Source organism: Colletotrichum spaethianum (genome assembly GCF_022836535.1).
Source record: "Colletotrichum spaethianum MAFF 239500 DNA, contig09, whole genome shotgun sequence".
Lineage (NCBI taxonomy): Eukaryota > Fungi > Ascomycota > Sordariomycetes > Glomerellales > Glomerellaceae > Colletotrichum > Colletotrichum spaethianum.
Window position 1 is genome coordinate 562,956 of NW_026054779.1, and position 22,112 is coordinate 585,067.

Below are 22,112 nucleotides of genomic sequence, written 5' to 3' on the forward strand. Positions count from 1 at the left end.
TACGTCAGGACTCTTGAGAACACCAACAGACGGACAACCTTGAGTTGAAGTGATCAATCCAAGCCAGCGCCGACTTGGCTCAACCACCGCAATCCACGTATTTGACTGATTTGGAGCCACCGAAAGATACACTCCGCAACTGCCAGGTCAATTGAGACCTGGCATTAAAGTCGACGAGATGGCCTTCCCCGCCTCAAACGACGACAATGGCTTCAACCAAGAAGCAATCGGCCCTCCGGACTACCATATCCCGTCCCCGGATCTCACCCTTCTGCAGCGCCTCACATTTCGCAGCCCTGAGCGCTATGTCGAACACATGAGGAGGATGCTCACTGCCTCTGCCATGAGCATGGGCCGCCAACCCACCCAGGAAGAAGTTAACGTCCTTTGCCACATCACCTACAAGGAGGCCCAGACCGTTGCCTGGGCAATCCCCGTGAGCGTTATGTTGGCCGCTGCTCTGACGTGGAGTGGACGCGGCACCTACCGTTTCCCATTGTTTCAACCCAAGTTCGTCAAGTTTAGCCCCGATGTGTTCCCCACCGCAAAGGCGCCATATCTGCAAGGTCGTCTCGCAAACCGGATGTGGCACAACACGAGGTTCGTTGCCTACTTCGCCGCCTCCAGTCTAGGAGTTGCTCCTTTCATCGGCTCGTATGCGACCTCGGTGGCCGTTGCGACCGCTCAGCGCGATGAGCGTCTCAATCAGTTCCGGAAGGACATAAAGCCCGAGAGGCTGATGCAGATAAGCGCCAGAAGTATGCCGCCGGCCGTCCTCGCTCGGCAGCGACAACGGACAGCTTCAGCTATAAGCGCGCTCGAGAAAGAGCTGGCCAAGTTCCCCACGGAAGAGGAAGTGGCCCAGAAAGCTGGGCCCGAAACCGCGGAGAAGGAGGTCCAGGGCCTCCGGGAGACCATCTCGTTTGTGCAAAGCAAGATTGCGGAGTACCGAAGGATCTTGGACCAGCTTGATGAACTGATTGAGAGGAAAAGCAATGGCGGTGGTGATGATGCGTCCGCGCCAAACCAGGACTACGAGGCTCTCAGTGCCTCGAGCTCCACCAGTGGCTACACACTACCTACGGAGCCGAATCGCGCTCCTCCCATAAGCTATTCAAGAGATCCACCATCTTCAGAAGGACGTTCTGGCTGGGGTTGGGGTCAGAAGGGCTCGTCCTCACAGCAAAGCAGCAGCAGCAGCAGCAACGGCAGCTTATCCGACGACCTGGACATCGACGACGCATCGCCTCTTGCACCAGCCGCCAAATCCCAATCATCTACCCCGTCCTCGGGCAGTGGCTCAGCATGGGATCGCTTACGCCAAGCCTCCAGACAGCCGCCGCGGGCATCTGGTGGTGCCCAGGCCCAGCAGAGTGAGTCTGATGCATACTACACCTATGATGCGGTCGACAAGGAGAAGAACGCGGAGAAGGACAAGGCCCAGGCGGAATTCGATGCGATGATCGAGAGGGAGCGGAGGGGTGACGCGGGCCGAGGTGGTGAGCGGAATAGCCGCTGGTGATATGTACGACTACTGTGTTTACCCGGCTCGGGCGTTGGGAATAGCCAATCTTGAACTGATCCCTATTGCTCTTGTATATACCTCATCTATCAACTCTTTTCAATGTGCAAAAACGTCGCTTGCTCCATGCTTACAAGTCTCTCATAAGTTTTCCGATATCCATCCCGTAACTATGGCCAGTTTTCGTATCGGCCTTTTCCTTCCTGCCCCTGCAGAACAAATGACGCCCCCTACTCGATGGATGACGATAGTCCTCAGCCAACCGTTCCAGGACATGTCGTCCGGCACGCAAATCCCACCTCAGAACGTAAAGTGCGTCGGCCGCCAAAAGCTCCTATCCCATCGATGCCACGCCGCTGTCTTGGGCGGGGTCTTGGCCCACCATTTCTGATACTGCGGCGCGCCCACCTCGTCACCGAACCGCTGGACCAGCCTCGGCATAAACGTGCTCATCGACACACCGGGGTCTAGCAGCCCGTCCCCGGTCTCCGCGAAGCTGAACTGCGAGGCCCTTGCCCTCCAACCCCTCTTCTCCGCCGCAGCAACCACCCCGGGGGCCACAGCGTCCTCCTGCTGCCCTTCCTGTTGCTCAGTAAACCCGGGCGCTGTAGAGAACTCCGCCACGGCGCCCGCGAGCCCGACGTAGAAAGACTCTGACACGTCCGACGCCTTGGCTAACGAGAAGATGCGGCTCGTCGACGACCGCGCCGCGTCCCGGAACGGCATCACGTGGAACCGGTAGTTGGGTCGGTAGTAGTCCCTACGCGAGTACTCGTGCCACACACAGTCCCGACCCCTCGCGTAGTCGCACCCCACGCCTCGCATGCTCAGCGGGCGACTGCTAGTCCCTCGCAGGGGGTCCGGGAACGGGGTGCCGGACCAGCACGGCAGCGCCGCGGAGTGATGGTACGTCTTGCTCCAACGGAAGTCGAAAATCTTGAGGGCCTCGAGCTCGTTGCTGCCCGCAACGAAGCGGTCCGAGCCGTAGGCCAGCAGGGACGAGTGCGTCTCAAAGGGCTGATACATGTCACGGTAGAGCACGTCGTAAGGAGATGGCGTGCGGACGTCTAGGAGACGGATAGTGCCGTCGTCCCAGGCGCTGAGAAGGAGGTTAGAGTGGCCCGCCGGGCCTGGGTTGATGGGGTGGATCGCGCGGACGGTCTGTTTCTTGTCCAGGTCGATGCCGCGGGAGGCTAGGAGGGACGGGTTCTTTGATGCAAGGGAAGGGGTGAAGCCCGACGGAGTGATGGTAAGATAGCGGATCGGGTTGGCGTCGCCGGAAAGCGCGCAGACGATGGTGTCATTGTTGAGCGCCTTGGCCGAGTGGACGAACTGCGTCTTGCCCCCCTGACCAGGAACCTCAAAGGTCTGCGAGTCCAGTGGGAGGGCGGTCTCGCCCGTTCCTTCGGCAGTGTCCAAGGGGAACAAGCTGACGGTGGCGCGGTTACCAGCAATTATTGACGACTGGTTGGGCAGGGTGTCTATGGAGCCGATGGACGTCCACGTCGTCGCCTCGAGACCTCCCGTGGGCGCGGGGATGCTGTAGTTCGCAAGGGTCCTGCCGGCGCTGCCCGGGGCCGCCGACACAAGCTGCAGATCGCCGTTGGCTCTGCCGACGAGAAGACCTAGCTTCCCCTCGGGCTCGACGAGGCGGATGGCCGTAACGTCGCCCACGCCCGCCTCGTAGCCCTTATTCTTGCCCACCATGCGGAACCAGGCGTCGGACTCCCCACGCCCGCCGCTGTTGAGCGGCCTGAAGCGGCCGACGACATCCTCGCCTGCGCCCCATGACACGACCTCCCAGCTGTTGTCGAAGGTCAGACGGGCGTCGATAACAGGATGAAAGGGACGACCGGCGTTGGTGTAGCCGGTGAAGTAGTTGCCGTCCCGGCGGTGGTCATCCGTGTAGGCGACGGGCTGGAAAGCCTTTGTGTCCCAGGCCCGCGCCTGGTGGGTGAGGGTGTTTGCCAAGATATCCCATTTCGGGGCCTTGCCCAGCGGGAGGGATAGGAGGGGGAAGCAGGTTCGGACGAAGGTGCGCCAACCATCCTCGCTAAGGAGAGAGTGGAGGTGCTTACACGACGACGCGAGGTGGGCTATATCGCGGGCGGTTCTCAGGTGGCAGACGATCTCCAAGACAATGTCGTCTGGAAGCTGGTCAAACATTGTGTGCTCTGGTTCTTTTGGTTCAAGAGTTTGTCTGAAAACTCTGTCTATTTTGTCTGGTGGTTGGTTTTTGTGACATGAAGAGTGATAAATGAGAAGATGAGATGCAACCCTGGGTGATGGGCTGTAGGGAGGGTATGATGGAGGAAGTTGGGATACTGACGGTTGGCGTATGTGATGATGGTTGGGATAGAGTGAGAAAGGGTCTTGAAAAGTCTTCTAGTTATTGTGGGAAAAGTCTGTGAAGCAACTCCAATGAGACACCTCGTTATAGATTGTGTTTCAAAGTGCAGATAAAGCCCCAGAACCCCACGATCGAACTCCCAGCGTGGCGAAAAGCAATTCCTTAAAGAGTTGACGGAAATGCAGTTGAAAGATGATTCAAAAAAGTCATAGTGACTGTAAGGCGGCTGGCAGCCTAGAGTCGAGATGGACAGGGATTGGTGGCCGCCTATGACACAATAGGTACTCAGATAAATGCATACCGAGATTTCGCTCGGTATGCAGCTAGCCTACAGCATGCATGCCCACGACCCCGGTCCGTGTTTCTGCAACACTATCGGTGACCCCGCTGTTAGTGCAAGCCGTCGACAACTCAAAGCAACTCTGAGATGACCCTGGCGACGGCGCGGCATCAGCGATAAGAGCGATAAGGTCTTGATGATAACCCCGCATACTCCTCACAGACTACAAGACATCTTAGTGATAATAAGGGCGTGCTCGACGTACAATTCATCAAAGTACAATTCCCACGCTTAGCTGGTCTAAGCGTGCACCGTCTTTGAGTCACTCATTCCTTCAAGCCAATGACCGCAGTGACTGTGTTGAGTGTGAAAGCTGAGTCGAACTGCTGAGTCACAGTCTAGACTACATTCGAGAGACTCACTTTCATGCGACAAGATGGGATCTAATCTCATCCCCATCGTAATCGCGAGCGTCGCCGCCTGGCTATTCTACCACTTCATCGTCCACCCTCTCTTCCTCTCCCCGTTGTCTAATATCCCTGTTCCGCACTGGTCATGTCATATCTCTCCCCTCTGGATCCTCTACATGAGGAAGACCAACTGTCAGAACCGGACCCTTCATCAAGCGCACATCAGACACGGCCCGGTTGTGAGGATAGCCCCAAATGAGCTGAGCGTCGACGGCTATGATGCCCTCAAGACAGTGTACCAAGGGGGGTTCGAAAAGGATGAGTGGTACTCCATCTTTGACAACTATGGGTGAGTACACACTCCGAAAACCATCATAGCGGCTGCAAAGATCCCTTGACTGACGACCACCGGAGCGTTCCGTGCATGTTCTCAACACTCTCCTCAAAACCTCACTCCCTCCGCAAACGCATGATCTCAAACGCCTACTCCAAATCCTTCATCCATGCCTCCGAGGCGGCCAATGCCCAATCCCGCACCATTCTCTTCGAGCGCCTTCTGCCCGTTCTCTCGGCGTCGGCGTTTAGTGAACCCCTGAGCGGCGCCGGCATCGACGTCTTCTCCATGTTCCTCGCCACCACAATGGACTTCATCACGACCTACGTCTTCGGCCTCCGCAACGCCACAGATTTCATCCGTGACAAGGCCTACAGAGATCACTGGCTCCAGCTCTACCTTGCCAGGGCGAACCACGGCTTCTGGCCGCAGGAGCTGCCACGGCTAACGGCACTCTGCGCTAAGGTGACTGGGGGAAGGTGGAAACCGTACCCGGCATGGGTCGACGATGCCAACGCCGAAATCGCCGCGTGGAACAGGAAGCTGTGCGAAGCGGCGGACGATTCCATCCGCGGGAGAAGTAACAAAGTTTCGTCTTCCGCAGGTGTTGCTGGGAAACAAGAAGGAGAAGACCCCGTGAACGAACCCGTTGTGTTCCGCGCCCTAGAAGCCGGCATTGAAAAGGAACGCCTCGCAAACGGCGCAGCCTCCCTCCTCTACCAGACAACAATTCTCCAAAAAGACCTCTCCATGGCCTCCGAAGTGATGGATCAAGTCCTTGCAGGTCAAGAAACCGCCGGCATCGCCCTAACATACCTCGCCTGGCACCTCTCCAAATCACCCGGCGTCCAACTATCCCTCCACCATGAACTCCTCACCCTCTCCCCGTCCCTCGTGATTGCCCCAGACTCCTCCTTTCCATCACCCTTCCCGGACCCGAAACAAGTCGACGCCCTGCCCCTCCTCCATGCCGTCATAATGGAGACCCTCCGCCTCCACGCCCCGATTCCCGGCCCGGAGCCGCGACGAACTCCGCACCACCCACCCTGCCGTCTTGGAGGGTTCCACGTCCCGGGTGGGGTCCGCGTCGCGGCGCTGGGCTACACGCTCCATCGTAACGTTGAAGTTTTCCCTGACCCGGAGGCCTGGGACCCCACGCGCTGGCTGGATGAATCAGGGATTGGTGAGGAGCGGCGCAGGGAGATGATGCGCTATTTCTGGGCGTTTGGCAGCGGCGGCAGGATGTGCGTCGGGTCCAACTTTGCCATGAACGGTAAGCTACGGGTCTAATCTGCGAAAGAAAGACCATGAGAAGAGAGTTGCTGATGATTCGACGCAGAAATGAAGCTCATTGCTGCGGCGATTTGGACAAACTTCACGACCCACATCGTGGACGACACGGACATTGACCAGGACGACACTTACACGGCGAGACCGAAAGCTGAGCGCTTGTTTCTGAGGTTTGAACATGTATAGATTTAACTGGCTAGGACCTGGTTTTGCACAACGCTGCTGGCAACAAGAACGACGGAGGTTGTGGTTTTCTTACTATTTATTTGTCCATGATGTGCGCTGGATCTTGAGGGACTCACCATTTCAATTGGGCATTTTTTTTTAAACTGTTTCTTTCTTCTTTCCAGGATCGTGATGATAATCATCTAGTCCTTGCTGCCTAGTCTGTGAGTACCTATCTACCGTTCTATGTACATCACTGTTCAAACACATCGAGATACCTTATATAAAGCGCGGAGTACTTCGTGCTATCTATGTCGCCCTGGCAATCCGCAATATCACATCACTTCCAGCCGGAAAGGGCAACTTCCACTTACCTCGTAGACAGTAAGCTGCTCTGCCTGCAAGGGCATGAGACGCTAACACACTCCTTACCGTAATCAAGGTTACCATCGTGAGATCGAGCTTGGGTTAGCATTCCAAAAATTACCTTAACAAAGTCGACGACATCACGCACCAGGCTATGTATGATATCATCCACAAGCCGACGCGTAGGGCGGGCGGTACGCTGTCCTTCCATAGGAAAGAGACAACAACGCAGTATCAGATTGCTACCTATTAAACAAGAAACGCTGCAGAGCCATACGGCAAAGTTAGGGAACGTAGAGATATACTTGATGACCCGAAAACCATCAACCGAAGAAGCGAAAACCATTTACGCAAACAGGATGCCTGTCTAGTGCTTTTCTCCGCTTCATGCCACTCAATAATCACTCACTCTCGTGCCGGGCAACCCACGGCAATTATGCTGCCTCACCTCCCGTCTGCTTCACCTCGACGGGCTCGATATCGTCCTTCTTTTCCGACAGGGTTGCCTCAATCACAGGCTCACCAGCAGTGTTGGCAGCAAGGGTCTTGACCTCCTCCTTCGGTGCCTCGACCTTGGTTTTAACGGATGCGGCAACTTCGACCTTATCTTCTTCAGACTTCTCTTCAGACAACTCCTTAGCGACCGGGTCTTCCGCAACCACGTCCGCCTTGGTCTCAGGCTCGACTGATTCTGCGACTGACTCGACTTCCTTGGTTTTCACCGGGGAGCTATCGACCTCGGTGGCTGACTCCTTGGTAGGCTCCGATTTTGATGCTTCTTCAACTTCGAGGACTCCACTGTCACCAATACTCCAGCAAGTTCTCAGTGGAGAGAAGGACAAAGTAGGTCCCGATTTGGTCTCGGCGGCAGGGGCGGGGCTCTTTGCTGCAGGAGCCCTGCGTTGGGGGCCGCGAGCACGTCCTTTCCTAGCATCAGAGAGCGGCGCCTTTTCCTTCTCTTCAACATCTGCCGCAGGTGGCTCATCCTTCTTGGGGGCTTGAGGGCCAATTTGCAGGCGCTTGTTAAGATCGGACAAGAAACCAGCCTGAAGGGCCGCAATCTTGCCTCCAGCAGGCCTGGCAGGAACGGCAGGCTTCTGCTTCGGGGCAGAATCTTGCTCTTTAGAATCGGTACCGGACGGGAGAGTCTTGGTAGGGCGGGCCGGGATTTGAGGCTTAGGCTTCTCCGAAACCGCGGGTTTCGACTTGTCGTCGCTGCTTAGGGTGTGTTTAGGCCTTGGACGCTCGGGAATTGAAGGTGGTTCCGCAGTGGCACTAGACTCAGAACCCTTCTTTTGGGGGCGAGCTGGTACGTAGGGCTTCTCAACCGGGGACTCGGTTGGCTCAGGAGTATCGACAACAGCCTCGTGCATCAAACTTTCCGGGGTGTCCTCCCAGACGTCGCGACTTGGGAAGCGGTTCGGCGCCGGGCGAGCTTCCTCCTTGGCTTGTTGCAAGGCAATGGGTACCAGCTTCTTCTCCTTGGAATGGATGCCGCGGGCTTCCTGCTCTGCAAGCTCTTCTTGCTTGCGAGCAAATTCAAGGGCAGGGTTCTCAGTGGGGAGTTCGGAACGGCGTCTTGAGGAAGGACGTTCGTTGTCCGTCGGCTCAGGGGTCGATACTTCAGCGGTGTAGTTCACGCTGTCGGGGGCGTCTTCCCAAACGTCCTTACTCGGGAACTTGTGGCGAGGCTTCCACGTGTTTGCCTCGGACTCGGACTTCTTGACCTCCGTGCCATCCTCATCGAACAGCGGCTCGTACTCTTCGACGTCTTCCAGAGGAGTCGATGTCAGCTCCGTCTGGGACTGATTGTTGTAGAGACTGGTGGGTCGGCTTGAAGGCCTACTCGGTGCCTTCTCGATCTCGAAGGCACTGCCGGAGCGTTCTGGTGGGGGCTCGACGGCCGGCTGAAGGTCATAAGGGTGCACGTCTTTTTCAAGCTCATCCTCAGCTAGGATAGGTGCGTTGTACTTGTTCTCGTGGCCAGAGTCATAAGAAATGAAGCTCCTGCGGCGGTTGTGAGATTCATCGACATGAATTGTGCCCTCGTCGCTTCCTGGGGTGGCGGCGTTTTCGGGCGACGAGACTGAAACCTCGGGATGAGAGTCTCTCAGAGGGCTAAGGGGAGACTTGATGCGCTGAAGCTCGGGAGAAGAAATACGAGAAGTATACTCCTCAGACGCCTGGTATCCAACCTCCTCGCTGGGAGTACCGACATACGCAGCGGAAGTGCCTGTGTTTGTTAGCCGTAATCTCTTGTCTCAAGGTTCGCTGGGGTCGACGCACCCATTCCGGAGCCTCGGCTGTGAGTCTCCTTCACGATCTTGTTCAGATCTGTACTGCTCAAGGCATAGTCATTTTGGCGATCGTGCAGAGAAGGCTTGGTGTCCTTCTTCAGGAAATCAGGATGCTTCTCGTACCAAGCCTTCTCGAACTTGTCCTTGGGAGGCGCCGAAGTATGGCCGTGAAGGCCATAGCTACCAGGAGGAAGCTCGTTGAAACCGCGCGAACTATGCTTGCGAGAATGGTGACGAGGAGTCGCCGAGCGGAACCCCTCGGTGGTGCCGGAGCCCGGCGCAGGGGACGGGGCCTGGACATCGCCAAGGTTGGGGTTCATAGGCACACGCTGGCCGATTTCAGGAATGCCATGCTCCTCGTCGCCAAAGGCACTCTCTGACTTCTGCGACATACCACTAGAGCTGGCCTTCCTCCTAAGACTGCTAGGTCTGGTGGCTTCTTCGCTACTAGGTTTGCCAATGCCGTAAGAGGCAGCCTTGTCGGAGTCGGTGCGGGTCACGGCCATAACCCTCTGCTTCGCACTCTGTGCCGGAACAGTGGGCTTGGGAGCATGGAGCTTGAGATCCTCGGCAGCGAAGCGGGTATGCTCAGGCGAGGCAGGCGGCTTGTTCAAACCCTCGCTGACAACATCGTATTCGTTGCCCTCCTCACCGACCGAAGGCATTGAAACACTGCCAGGGCGGTGGTGGATGGGATCTTGTGAGGACAGGAAGCCATTGCTCGGGGACGAGCGGGTGGCCTTGGGACTCCTGGAGAACGGACTCTCGTTCAGGGGCGAGGGCGCAAAGCGATCGGGATTCGGGGAGACGGAGCGGTCGAAACGCTTGATGGGACGAGGAGGGATCTTGGGGAGAGACGAAGTATTTGTGTTGTCCTCCCTGTCCTGACTCCTAGAAGGTCGGGGAGGGATAACGGGAGGTTGTACTGATGCGGTAGACATCTTGCCTGTGTGTGATTTTCTCGATGACGCGAAGAGTCAAGTAAATGTTCACGGTCGATTGAGGATAATCGAGAAATTGAAGGGTGTTGGTGGTGGTCGGATAGGAAGAGTTTGTTCTAGAAGTGATGGGAACCTGGAGAAAGCAGAAACCTGCGGTTAGTTCGTGGTTTCTGGCGGTGTATCAAAGCAAAGAGCAGATCATGCCCCCCTGGCTCGCGTCTTCCGTGCCTTTGCGCCCACCCTGTTTGGGTGGATAGGGTCGCAGCTGAATGCAAGATAACAGACTTGAGTAAGATAAAGGATAAGGGCAAATCGGACAAGCTAGACAGGCAGGGGCTGAATGACAAGAACCGGATGAGCGACCAGAAACGCAGGATCGCTGGGAACAGCGATTTTGAGTTGGGTTGCTCAATGGAGTCTTGTTGGGTGTTGATAAGGTAAGACGGTGCTTTCCCAGTGATAAGACGCGGTGTCTTATCATGAGGAACAGCAAAGAGGCTTGTACCGCACCGCTTCGCACCGCAAAGGGTGGGCCCCCCAACTCTGGGCTAAAGGTGCGCGAACGCCAAACATGGTGATGATTGAGCCCGCCCTGGCAGAAAAGTCAAGGTGGCCCTGCCTTGTTCTTCCCCGAGAACTGCAGCAGACAGATGGTTGTGATGGTGGTGGTGGTGGTGGTGTGCTGACATTGTGCGGTAGAGTATTGGACGACCGACCACTGGGAGGTGGTAGGGATACCAGGCGGGGGGCAGGAAAGAACAGGATAATAACGACGCACTGAGAGGAGCCACTTACAGCTTCGGTTATGTTAGAGAGAGATAAGGGATAAGGATATTAAGCTGTTGACGATTGTCGTTGTGTTGAGTTGGTGTTATTGCAACACAGTGGAGGTGACGAGTAAATGTATGATGGTGAAAGGGATAGCTTGTAGGCTGAGTAAACGCATTGAACAGATATGACGAGCAACTTATGGGGGGTCGGCGAGCAGGAAAAGTCACCATGACCTCGAGCTTTTATATTCTGGCTTGACGAAACCAGCTGGCTCGGTGACGGTGCTGCCGCCATTGAGCCAGTCACGAGCGACATATTCCCGGGGACAGAAGCAGGGATGCTCGATGCCGGTACAGCGGAAATCAGAGGCAAGTACCGCCAGTACCTCATTGCCAGCGGTAGGTTTGGGCTCGTCCAGACAATTGCGCCGGCGATGTAATGCGTGTTGCTGCGGGAGTGTGAGAGAAAGAGAGCATGTGTGCTCTTGGTTGGTGTCATACAGTAAGTTCCTTTTTGGTTGACACGGCCTAGCAATGGTGTGTTTTGGGACTCCACAGTACCCCGCCATTTGCCCACTAGTGCATCATACACTCCCTACAGCAGGCGCTGAATCTGCTCGAAGAAGGAGCAACAGGATGTACTTTTCCCGTCTTGCATCGCGCTGGTGTACATTTCTGTGTACCTCGTTGTCCAACGTCAGGGGACGCCCGCCCTTTCAATGGTACGAACAGCCAGCAAAGTTGCTAATTTGTATGGACCAGCGTCACCAGACAAAGCAGCATTGCTTCGAGCAGCAGAAGCTAGCTGATGCGAGAAGGTGAGTTGTCCATTGTGTTGACTCGAGTTTTGTCGTCAATGGGCAGGCACCTAACCGTTTCCGCCATCAGCTTTGTGAAGAGTTCCCTCGTTGCTCCCCGACAAAGTTGACCAAGGAACTTTCGATCATCCCACCTCCCATCGATCGATCGAAGTACCTTATCCTGCGAGTCTGTCTGCGAAGAGGCTCATCTCGGGTGACGACAACAGCCCCAACAGCACCAAGCACAGATTTCGCAACGCTAAATGAACCAGCTCCAGCAATCCAAACCCCATCGGCCATTTGACCGTCCGTTCTCAGGGATCCCGAGGCAGTCTCTGGAAATAGCAGCAAAACACGGGGAACGAGGGAAAGAAAACACAACGCATGGCCTCTGTGGGTTCCTCGGCCACCAGCTGTCAGCGGCTCGACCAGATCAAACGTGCTCTGCGTCCCATTTGCGTGCTCGCGTCAGCGTCGAAATCTAGAATCGGAAACGCGAAACCCATCCCGTCCCGGGTCACCTGCGTCAAGAATAGTCCAGCTGGGACGCTGGGGGTTCCTTCGCTCCCAACCGGCCCCGACTTGGCGCACCAGCCCAGGCACATCCGGCCATTTCTCTTAGTCTGTAACTCGGTCTGGGTTTTGGACCTCGCTGCTGCTGCTGCTGCTGCTCCCCCTTCCCAACATCGTTCGTCCTCCTCGCCATCCAGAGGACATACAAAGACACGGCCGACTTCTTCAACCAGGTCCGGCGGCCTGCAGGCAAAGGGCAGCCGGTCCATCCACAGTGGACAAGGGCCACAGTGGACGGGGCTCCACAGGGCGTCGTCTGGTCCAAGGTCGAGCCCGCCCGCGCCCCAATCGAAACTGTCCACTGAGAAAAGTTCGAAAAGTCACCCGCTGACCACGACCACCGACCCCCAGACGTCCAGCCTCAGGCGGGGGGCCAGGCCCAGGGCATGGGCGGTCCCGAGAGCAGGTACCGCCTCGAGTCCCACAAGTACCTTTGCCAGGAACCGGATGCGTGAACCGGGAAGACGTGGCCCAGCCAGGTACATCCATCACTCCCGCTTTTTGGTGTCGTCGTCCTCCACCAGGAGCCCAAGTCTACAGTGCGGCACAACTTGCGCTGAGAGAGAGACACACACATGCACACAGAGTCCTCGACTCTTCCACGTTCCCGCCGCCGAGTGTACAGTCGTCGTTCAGTTTCGTCTCCCAAGACCAAGCCCCACCATCCAGACCACGAGATGCTGCAAGCTCTGCATGGAAAGGGCACCGGCTTGCAGCTGGCCTGGAGACGGCGTCTCGTCCGTTTGGATCTCGATACAACAGCTCCCACACAAACATATGCACACAAGAGGGAGCTGTTTTAGACAACCCTGCCAACCTGCAACCGCAACCTACCATTGGAACGTTGGAACATCGTGATTGGCAACCCTTTCGTTCAGTCCGTGGTTTCTACACCAGTTGAGAATATGCATAACCAAACACGAGTACCCTCATGGATACGTACTCGTCCTTCACCGCAACAACCAGAGAAGTGATCCAGTTAATTAAATTTTCCGGCTTCACGCACTGCAACTGCGGGCGTTTCTCCTAGACTATCACCAGGATTCAACTGGCACCGCCTCTCGGCCTTCTATCTCTGGTAACCCAATTGCACGTCAACGGGCGCCGGAGCGCATGCGGGCATTGGAGAGGCATTTTGCTGCGGCATTTCCCACCATTTGATTCTCTAGTTGAGGAATGCTTTTCATCTAGAAAAACAATACATCAGACCGTCCGTGCAGTGTCTTCAACATCGTTGTCGGGTCCCACTGCCGACAGTTTCTGACGGCCGCTGTCACGGGCCTTGGCTCCCTCCCGCCGTTCGCACGCGCACACACACGCACCAGATGACTGGTTACTTTTGGACACGATGGTCAGGCCGCCCAACCTCCGTCAGAGTTACGGACGGCTCAAAATGAGAGCAATTCGAGTGGAGGTCTCTCCGTTACAGACAACTGGAACCAGCGTCTAGTTCCGTTGTCACTCAATGCCACAATGCTCCGTCACCACAAGCCTTCAACTGGAGACGGGAGAGCCACAAGAAGCCCCAGTCTTTGACGATCGATCCACGAACGTCCCTGGAAAGGCCCCGTCTTGCCTTTCAGATGATGACAGATGTTCAGGCAACCTGAAGGGATGCGAAACTAAGAACCCGATCCGATCCAAACAAGCTCGAGCCAGTCGAATTTTCCAGCAACTCTGCCCTCTCTCGTCCCCGAGGATTAGTGGACTTGGCCTTCATACGTACGGCCTCCTTTTTCTCCATCGTGCAGGACCCCTGTGGGGGTTGGAAAACGGGGAATATCGTCACCGTCATGACCTGAAAAGCCGGTGGATCAGGACCAGAAGCTCCGTTCTGCTTTCTCCAAGTTCATTCACAGTGCCGCCGCCGCCCTCGTCGCTAGAGCGGGCTGGAGCTTTCCAGCCACTCCTCCGTCTTTCCCACAGCGGTGCTGCTAGATGACGCCATGGAGCGCGGGACCAAATCGACATCTCGAATACAGAAGGTCGATCCTTTGACGCAAGCCAAAGACGGTCACAGACGGCAGCATATCGCCAATTCTCGTTTGTCATGGCTTTTTGTTATGCTTTCTTCAGGATTTCAATGATGCCGCACTTGGTTCCCATACCAAGACGAGTCTTCGCCCCCAAGATTGACAGTCCTGGGCATCCACTTTGGCGAGTTGAGCAGTATCTAGCATGCCAGACCCTCCCCCGCGGAAGATGACGAGGCATACGTCAATATCCGGGACTTGACAGCACACCTAGTAACCCAAGATTCGGGCACTTGCTTGGTCGACAAGTGTTCCAACAGAGAACATGAGGGGAAAGGGAAAGTCGGCTATTCCCCCCTCATCCAGAGCCTGTTTGTTGGGGTAAACACGCACAAGAGCGGTCATCAGCGGTCACTCTTAATTTTTCTTGCTGGTCACGAGCTTCACGATATGCATGGTGTCGTTGCATGGGGCTTAATCATGGCTGGCTACGCGGATTCGGCATGGACCTAACTTACAAGACCAGCGGCTGAGCTTTCTGCCGGCTCCTCCCTGGCGACTAGTGGTCTGTCTGTTGATTTTCGCTGTTCACTAGGCGAACGGGTCGGATCGAGCTATACCAACCCGAGGACTGCTAAGAAGCTTGCAACAGAATTCTCATGAGCTGGCAAGCTCTCACCAGACCACGTGCAAACCCAGCTTAAACAATTCGGATCCTTCTGTCCATCGCGCACGAGCATGGAGTACGTTGAACTACGAATCGAATGGCGCCACAAGAGTGCCTGAGAAATGCAGCCGAACAGAGATGCTCCAAAACAGTAAATTCAGTGCAATGAAGAAAGCTATCATAACCTCCGGAGCTTCTAGGAACCAAAGCGCAACCGGAGTCGTACACACAAAGCCTGAGCTTGTTCCGGGACGCCGAGTTCCTTTCCGAATATGCCGGCCGTTGCATATCAAAACATAGTCCGCGTCCGCGTCTCTCTTTGAGACCTCTCTGCACCATTGCGCCCCACACGCATCCATGGCCACCATGGACTTTCGATACTCGCCATTGTATACACTCATCCACTCCTTCGTTGTCCCCGTTTTCTGTGTGCTTCTAAGCACTGGATATCATTGATGTTTGCCTATGCTGCTTCAGCTGTCGATGCGGTTGCGGTTGCGGCTGCGGACGAGGGCGCGGGCGCTCCTTCGGTCTGCGCCTCTCCGCCGCGACTTTCTTGCTGTTGATTTTTCTCCTAGACAATCATCTGGGCAACGCCCTGACCGCCGAGGGTCTTGCTGCCAACGAAGGCCTGGCCCTTGACGCCGGCGAGGAGGTAGCAGATGGCCGTCAGGGAGAGGAAAACTCCGGCGGCGATCAAACTGCTGGTGACGATGATGGTGCTGAGGAACTGGATGACGGCCATGCCAGCGTAGGCGCCGGCGCGCATGTAGTTGGTAGAAATCTTGCGGATAAAGCCATCAAAGGTGGACGAGGTAGGGCAGATTCGGAGCAACAGGGGGATCTCAATGAAGAGGATGACGAGCGCGGAGGCGCTAGGGAGCTCAGGTTAGACGAGTTCCGGAGGATGACAGGCAGTGTTGGGGAGAAACTTACAGGGCAAGCGCGCAGAAGATGATGAGGAGGAGATGGATGGTGAAGATGTTGGCGATGCCCAGTGCTAAGCACAAGATCATGGACAGTACACCCAGCCTGCATTGGTCCTCGAGTCAGCTGTTGTCTCTCCAGCATTGTCCCGCACGATGGATATCTTCAGCGCAGTCGCGGGAAGCCATTGCGGAACGGCCGCGATGGCGGTCGTCCGTGGAATTGGGGCAACCGAAAGGGTGTTATCGCGCGAGGCGGACGAGGGACGGCGGGGAGCTCTTACCATTGGCCGTAAATGCCTATGGTGACAGGTTAGTAACAACATCAACGTGAGCCTCGACCCATGCAAGCAGGCCGGATAGACAATCCGGCGCGAGCAATAAGGGACGGGCGGGGGGCGGGCAGCACGCACTGAAGTTCCTGGTCGCGAACTCCTCCTTGAGCGTCATTTTGGCGGTATGTGTGGTGTTTTGGGTGGGAGGGAACTTTTCTTGTTGTTGGCGTACGTGGACTTTCCGAGCTATTGTGGAGATGTTCCGTATTCCAGCTCACGGAGATGGGATCGATACCGAGGAACGGGGTGGGAGAGAGAGAGGAAGATCGGGGTTCGTGTGCGTTGACGGGGCAAGGACTGGTGCTTGACAACGATGCAATGCGCAGGTTGTTTTGATGGTTCGATTGCGATGTTGCGAGGATCGAAGCTTCGGGTTCGTGGGTGTGGTTGAGGTGGAATGGTCGGGATTGCTGTCAGCTCCCGGGGAAGAGGTGCTTTACGAATGGGCGCAGGGCCAAGTCCGTCGTACGTAGCCTCTTGTGCCGAATTTGAGGCTTGGACTTTGGGGCACAGTGGGCTTGGGTGGCAGGTCCCCGTCGTCTGGGCCAGTCAGATGGCTCCGTTGCGGATGCTGCTGGCGGTACTGCGGCTTCCAAGTTCCCTGGGGCGGGTCCACAGTCTGTCCCTGGTTTCTGGTCTCTGGTCTCTGGTCTCTGGTCTTTTGACCCGGCAGCCGAAGGATCTTGCTGTTTCTTGCGCGAGCTACCTTCAGTATAGCTGTGGTGGCAGGGTAAGAGAGGGGACGCGCGGGCGTTTAGCAGCTTGTCGCTATCGTTGCTGCTGGCACCGACACTGGGACGACTCAACTGAATCTTAAAATCTCCAAGGGTCGGATACGGGCAGGTGTGCTGTTGTGATTGGTGCCCCTTGCTGCTCCTCCCTTGGGGTGAAGACGACTTTCGGAGCAGGGGCCTTTTTGCGCGTCTCTATCGCTCAACGGCCGAGGTGAAGGTACTTGTGACTTTGGGATTGTGAGACCTGCCGCTCTGGTAAGGCCTGGAATGGCAATTCGTCGTCTACTAGCCTCTCTCCTCCAGCTGACTTTCCTTTCTCGATATCTGTCCTTTCAAGCGGTGTTCTATGACCAAGAGCCCCGTGCTTATTGTGGCCGCCTTTCGAAGACCAACGATGATAATGTCCGATCTACCTGGTCCCTCCGAAGTGAGTGGCTGTCAGCCACCGCCTCTGACCCTGCGGTGGACCCAGGATGGCTGGTGCTGGGGGGGGGGGGGGGGGAGATGGGATCGAGTGTAAGAGGTTTATGAAACAACGTCCTGACACTTTCCGGGCCCGGGCCTCAGGGAGACGGGCAGAAGCACGGTCGTCGACCCGTGTTAAGACCAACCAGGCTGTCAGGTCCCCTGTTTGTTGCTGCGTGACTGATGCAAACGGGGCGAGGCGGTTTTGGGTCGATGAGTGTGATGGTGGGCTTGTTCTTGGAGGGTTTGATCGGTTAGGACTTTGAGGGATGCGATTGTGGGCGGTTTCGTCCTTGGCCGATGAATCTTCTTCTGCGAGAGGGACGCGAGCGAGGGAGGTTCACAGGAATTCTGAGTTGGCTCGATGACTAGTAACCTTGGCTGGCTTTTGAACATCCGACGAGAACGTTTCCGAGCCACGACTCATTCGTTATTGCCACACCAGTCAACACTTTAGAAACTCGTCAGCTTTTTCAGGCAGCCGTGTTTTTCCCCCCTCGCCGTCAACCAAGGCGGGATCGATGGAGACGGATACGGAGCGGCGGTACACGCGTCCAGGGATGGACCGGGGCCGCGTGAGCTCACATACGTGGACTCGCCAAAGCCTCACCCGTCCGGTGGCGGGCAGGTAGAAGTCTACACGGCCGATGCCGGCCTCTGGTTCGTTCATTATTCAGGTGCCTGGAAGTCCTTGGTTTTGGCCTGTCTGCGGTGATGCTCTGACCATGGAGCAATCACGTCTCCCCTCCGATGGCTCCTTCAACACAGCCCCCCAGGCAAACTCGAAGGTAAGAGCCCGCCGCAGTGAACCAGCCAACCATCACCCCCCACGGTCCAATCCCACGATCCCCGGATCACCACGCCAGCCCCTGACCCTCCGGCTCCTCACCCACCGCACCCCTTCTCTCTCTTGTTGTTCTGCTGAGCGATACGTCCACCACACCCCGTCGGCCTCGCTCTTGCCCTTGTCGGCGCCGTCCCAGTCGCACAGCTCCGAGAACCCAATGTTGCCGATGTCGAGGTTGCACCAATCCAGGCACGCGTCCGCCCACAGCGAGCGGAATTTATTGAACCGCTCCGGGTAGGCGATCGGCTCGGCGGCCCAGTCGATGGCCCGCTGGAACAAGATGACGGTGCCGTCGGCGGCACCCCGGTCGTCGAGCACGAGGAAGAGCCTCAGGTTATTGGGTCTGCTGACGTTGCCGTGCGCGGGCTGCTTCTCGCGGTCCGTCGCGAGGATGATGGCCTCGACCTCTTCATTGGTCGCGCCCTCCCGTTCGTTTTGGGGAACTCTTGCAGAGGCGGCTGCGTCGGTTCCAGGTCCAGGGGCAGGGTGTCAGTTCTCGAGGTGACGAGAGTAAAGGTGTCCCAGGTCGGGTCGTTGCCGAATTCCCAGCTTCGGAGGGTCAGGAGGAGCCGGTTGACGAGCTCGACATCGGCGTCTTTGGCCGTGACGAAGAGAAAGGAGCACGACATCGTTGATGTTTGTGCCTCTGTTTTATTGATCAAGCTTGGTTCGGTGAAGAGATTCGATGAAGGGTGTTTGCTCTGATAATCTTCCAGTCTTCTGATGCTCTAGATTTACACATGTCTACCTCTTTTAGACACTATTTTCTCTGACATCGCAGTTTAAGCGTAATAGGCAGACATCAGGCAGCTGGCCCTCGGAATGCACTTGTGATTCGCTCCTTTTGTCGATCTTCGCGCCGGCGCCCAAGGGCAAGCCCGTCGAGTCTCTACGGCCACAGGTGTACCCTGTAGGTCCGGAGTAGCGAGACCTCTAACCGACTCGGACCCGGCAGCGTACCCCTCCTTCGCTCCCGAAGTCCTAACGGGCCGCACCTCGCATCCCCCCGGCTCCCGGCCGTGGGAGAGCGGACAACCAAGCTCGCTTGTGCAGTCGGCCGCCAAGGGAAATATGATACACCCACCGGTTTCTTGGCCCGATACACCTTCCGCCAAGCAATTCAATTTGCGAACAAGCCGTGAGGGTTTACTATTGTCTGGAAGCCATCAAACACGTGCATACGGCGGTGCAGTGTGGAGATCAATGGGTGTCAGTAAGCACCAGAAGAACCGGAAGCGAAAATTACATCATAACACGGCATTCGCACATCGCGGGGCGCCTATCTCCCTATATCTTGGCGCGGATCGGCTGGTAGGGACTTGACTGTACATTACCAACCCGCAGGTGAGTAAGAACTGTTCTCTTTTAACCTTTTTGTTTGGATATATCAGTACGGCGTTAGCTCCGTAAGCCCGAGTCAGCAAAGAAAGAAGAACCCCGCTCAAAAAGCAAATCATCGCACAAACTGAATATCTCATCGCATCTGGTCAACCGGCATTTTTCGACCTCCCCTTACGGTATCACACTAACAACCCTGGATACTTAAGCACCCTCACTACATAGCAAGCCATGGTCTTGACGGTTCTCACGGACGACCAGATCAAGGCCATCTTGGCTGACCTGACTGCCGACGAGTTCGAGGGCTTCAGGAAAACCATCTCAACAGCACTTCACGAGTACTCGACCAACACCCACAACATCGAGGATGGCACTTATCACCAACCAGAGCGCATCTCAACTGAGAACCTTCGGACCGGCGCGACGACCCTGTACATGCCCTCGGTAGGCCCCAGGGCATGGGATGCAAAGGTAAGTCTCACACGCCCCGCACCGCAACACTCACACACTCTCAAGTTAACCCCTCCGCCTCACAGTCGTGACCCTGAGTTCCAGCAAAGCGACCCAGGACCCCTCCAAACCAACCATCCAGCCCACCGGCGCCGTGACTCTCCTCTCCCCCGAGGGCCAGCCCGTCGGCTTCCTCCACGCAAAGACCCTGACGGCCTTCCGCACCGCCCTCACCTCGACCTGCCTCCTCGCGCGCCGCGGACAGGTCAAGACCGTCACGGTCTTTGGCGTCGGCCTCCAGGCCTACTGGCACGTCCGCCTGGCCCTGCTCATCCGCGGGTCGACCATCAAGCACGTCAACGTCATCAACCGCCGCTTCTCGGACCAGGCACGCGTCTTCCTCCAGCAGTTCTACGAGGTGCCCCATCACATCAAGGAGCGCGAGGGCTGGGCCGGGACAACGTTTTGCATCCTCACGCCCGGGTACGGGGAGTTCAAGCGGCTGCAGAGGGAGCAGATTCGCGACGCGGACGTGGTGTACTGCTGCACGCCGTCGACGGAGGACCTGTTCGAGGCCGAGGTGCTCACGAACCACGAGGGGCGGAGAAAGGGGAGGCTCGTGGCGGCGATTGGGAGCTACACGCCCGAGATGAGGGAATTGCCCGAGGGGCTGCTGCTGCAGGCGACGAAGCACGAGAAGCCGCATTGGCATTTCCACAAGCATGCGCCCGAGGGCGGGGTGATTGTGGTCGACACCCTGGACGGGGCGCTGAAGGAGGCTGGGGAGATCATCGCGGCTGGGCTGCAGCCGACGCAGCTTGTTGAGTGAGTTTCTATTCACAACAACCCTTGGAGGTTCGGTTGTAGCTAATGTGAAATCCCAGACTTGGGGAGCTGATCATGCTCCGCCGCATGCACGAGGAAGAGGAAGCGGCCGAGGCCGAGGGCGAGACGGCAAGCATCGCGCCCTCGGAGCTCGACAAGCTTGACTTCTCGGGCACGCCGTCGATCAAGTCGGCGTTCTCGGGGTCAGATGGGGCATCTGCGTCGGATTCACGGTCGTCCATCAGCAAGGACTCGACCACGGGCAGCCACAGCAGCAAGGGGCCGAGCATATTGCGCCGAAGCTCGAGCCAGAAGTCGTCTGAGAAGCACAAGAAGGAGGACGCGCTGGTCAAGTGGCTCCGGGACGGGACAGTCATTTACAAGAGCGTCGGGCTGGGGCTGATGGACTTGGCGGTCGGGATGCACATGGTCCAGCTTGCGAGGGAGAAGGGGATCGGGACACAGGTTGAGGGGTTCTGATGGAGGCGATAGTTTGATTAGACTTGCTCTGTTCGCGGGACAGTCGGACGGCTGTTCAGAGGTGCTGGTGACAATGATACCAATGAGACTTTCTCCAAGTTCGTCATCGCGTCCATGTGCATTGTGTGAAAACCTGTCCCGCCACGACCTCCTGTTTCTTGTACACGCGTAGTACATGATGAGCATTGTACCACAACGCCATACGAATAGAATCCAGACGTTGGCCGTGGTAAGAGTCTCCTGTCTAGGAGGCGAAATGCACGAAGACCAGGTATTCCCCACTCATGATTTCCATCCCTTTCTTCTGTCCGCGAAAGTATAAATATGAACAGACCATGAACATCGTCAAGAAGAAGCAGTGCGAATTGGGGGACCATTCCCTGAAAATGCCATCGAGGACTTGTCTAGTTCCACCCCTTGACATAGCGTTTAGCCTACAACAAGATTGGCTTTTGCCGAAAACGTAATCAAAAACGGACTTGCCGCATAGCATACGCGTTTCGGTCTTCTCCTCGATTATTCATTTATTGATGATACGACCCTAACGCCAATGACATTACTTAGTTGTAATGACGAGGTGAGCACCCAACTCTATTACTTATCACACTATGAAATCCATATAGGGTTTCAGCCGAGTCTCTGTTCGTTCAAGGATGGACAAGACGTACCGACAACTGCCAGGAAGATGCGGCCAGGCCATTTCTACCGCCGGCATTAGCCTATCAGTGCGGACAATTTGGGCACTGTGAAAGGGATAATTCAATTATTTTTAAAAAACGAAAAGAAGAAAGCCGTTGCATCTGGACACCTCACTTAGAGCAGATGGATACACCCAGCTTTAGACAAATAAGAGAGGAGCCCGAAGTAGAGGATAACAGGACAGGACGAAATAAGGGGAACGGATGGGGCGTTTCTTCCGCGATTCACATCTTTACAAGCTTACCAAGTTAATCCCTGAAGCTTCCTTCTTTCAT

The 22,112-nt window shown here is 56.4% G+C and overlaps 6 protein-coding genes across 6 annotated transcripts; 3 read left to right on the forward strand and 3 right to left on the reverse strand.

Annotated features, from left to right (window-relative positions):
• Nucleotides 1-178: 178 nt before the first annotated feature.
• Nucleotides 179-1,522, forward strand: ColSpa_04373 (uncharacterized protein; the record flags this gene model as incomplete). Its single annotated transcript, XM_049270585.1, has 1 exon — nucleotides 179-1,522. The coding sequence occupies one exon, from the start codon at nucleotides 179-181 to the stop codon at nucleotides 1,520-1,522; it is 1,344 nt and encodes a 447-aa protein (XP_049126542.1).
• A 300-nt stretch (nucleotides 1,523-1,822) lies between these two features.
• On the reverse strand, nucleotides 1,823-3,688 carry ColSpa_04374 (uncharacterized protein; the record flags this gene model as incomplete). Its single annotated transcript, XM_049270586.1, has 1 exon — nucleotides 1,823-3,688. One exon carries the CDS (start codon nucleotides 3,686-3,688, stop codon nucleotides 1,823-1,825), a length of 1,866 nt encoding a protein of 621 aa, XP_049126543.1.
• A 900-nt stretch (nucleotides 3,689-4,588) lies between these two features.
• On the forward strand, nucleotides 4,589-6,372 carry ColSpa_04375 (cytochrome P450 monooxygenase; the record flags this gene model as incomplete). Its single annotated transcript, XM_049270587.1, has 3 exons — nucleotides 4,589-4,911; nucleotides 4,941-6,169; nucleotides 6,236-6,372. The coding sequence occupies 3 exons, from the start codon at nucleotides 4,589-4,591 to the stop codon at nucleotides 6,370-6,372; spliced, it is 1,689 nt and encodes a 562-aa protein (XP_049126544.1).
• A 779-nt stretch (nucleotides 6,373-7,151) lies between these two features.
• ColSpa_04376 (uncharacterized protein) lies at nucleotides 7,152-9,955 on the reverse strand (the record flags this gene model as incomplete). Its single annotated transcript, XM_049270588.1, has 2 exons — nucleotides 7,152-8,950; nucleotides 9,004-9,955. The coding sequence occupies 2 exons, from the start codon at nucleotides 9,953-9,955 to the stop codon at nucleotides 7,152-7,154; spliced, it is 2,751 nt and encodes a 916-aa protein (XP_049126545.1).
• Nucleotides 9,956-15,312: 5,357 nt separating this feature from the next.
• ColSpa_04377 (golgi apparatus membrane protein TVP18) lies at nucleotides 15,313-16,114 on the reverse strand (the record flags this gene model as incomplete). The annotated part of the gene is made up of 3 exons (XM_049270589.1): nucleotides 15,313-15,613; nucleotides 15,675-15,738; nucleotides 16,078-16,114. 3 exons carry the CDS (start codon nucleotides 16,112-16,114, stop codon nucleotides 15,313-15,315), a joined length of 402 nt encoding a protein of 133 aa, XP_049126546.1.
• A 3,500-nt stretch (nucleotides 16,115-19,614) lies between these two features.
• ColSpa_04378 (uncharacterized protein) lies at nucleotides 19,615-21,138 on the forward strand (the record flags this gene model as incomplete). Its single annotated transcript, XM_049270590.1, has 3 exons — nucleotides 19,615-19,854; nucleotides 19,976-20,658; nucleotides 20,718-21,138. The coding sequence occupies 3 exons, from the start codon at nucleotides 19,615-19,617 to the stop codon at nucleotides 21,136-21,138; spliced, it is 1,344 nt and encodes a 447-aa protein (XP_049126547.1).
• Nucleotides 21,139-22,112: the final 974 nt, after the last annotated feature.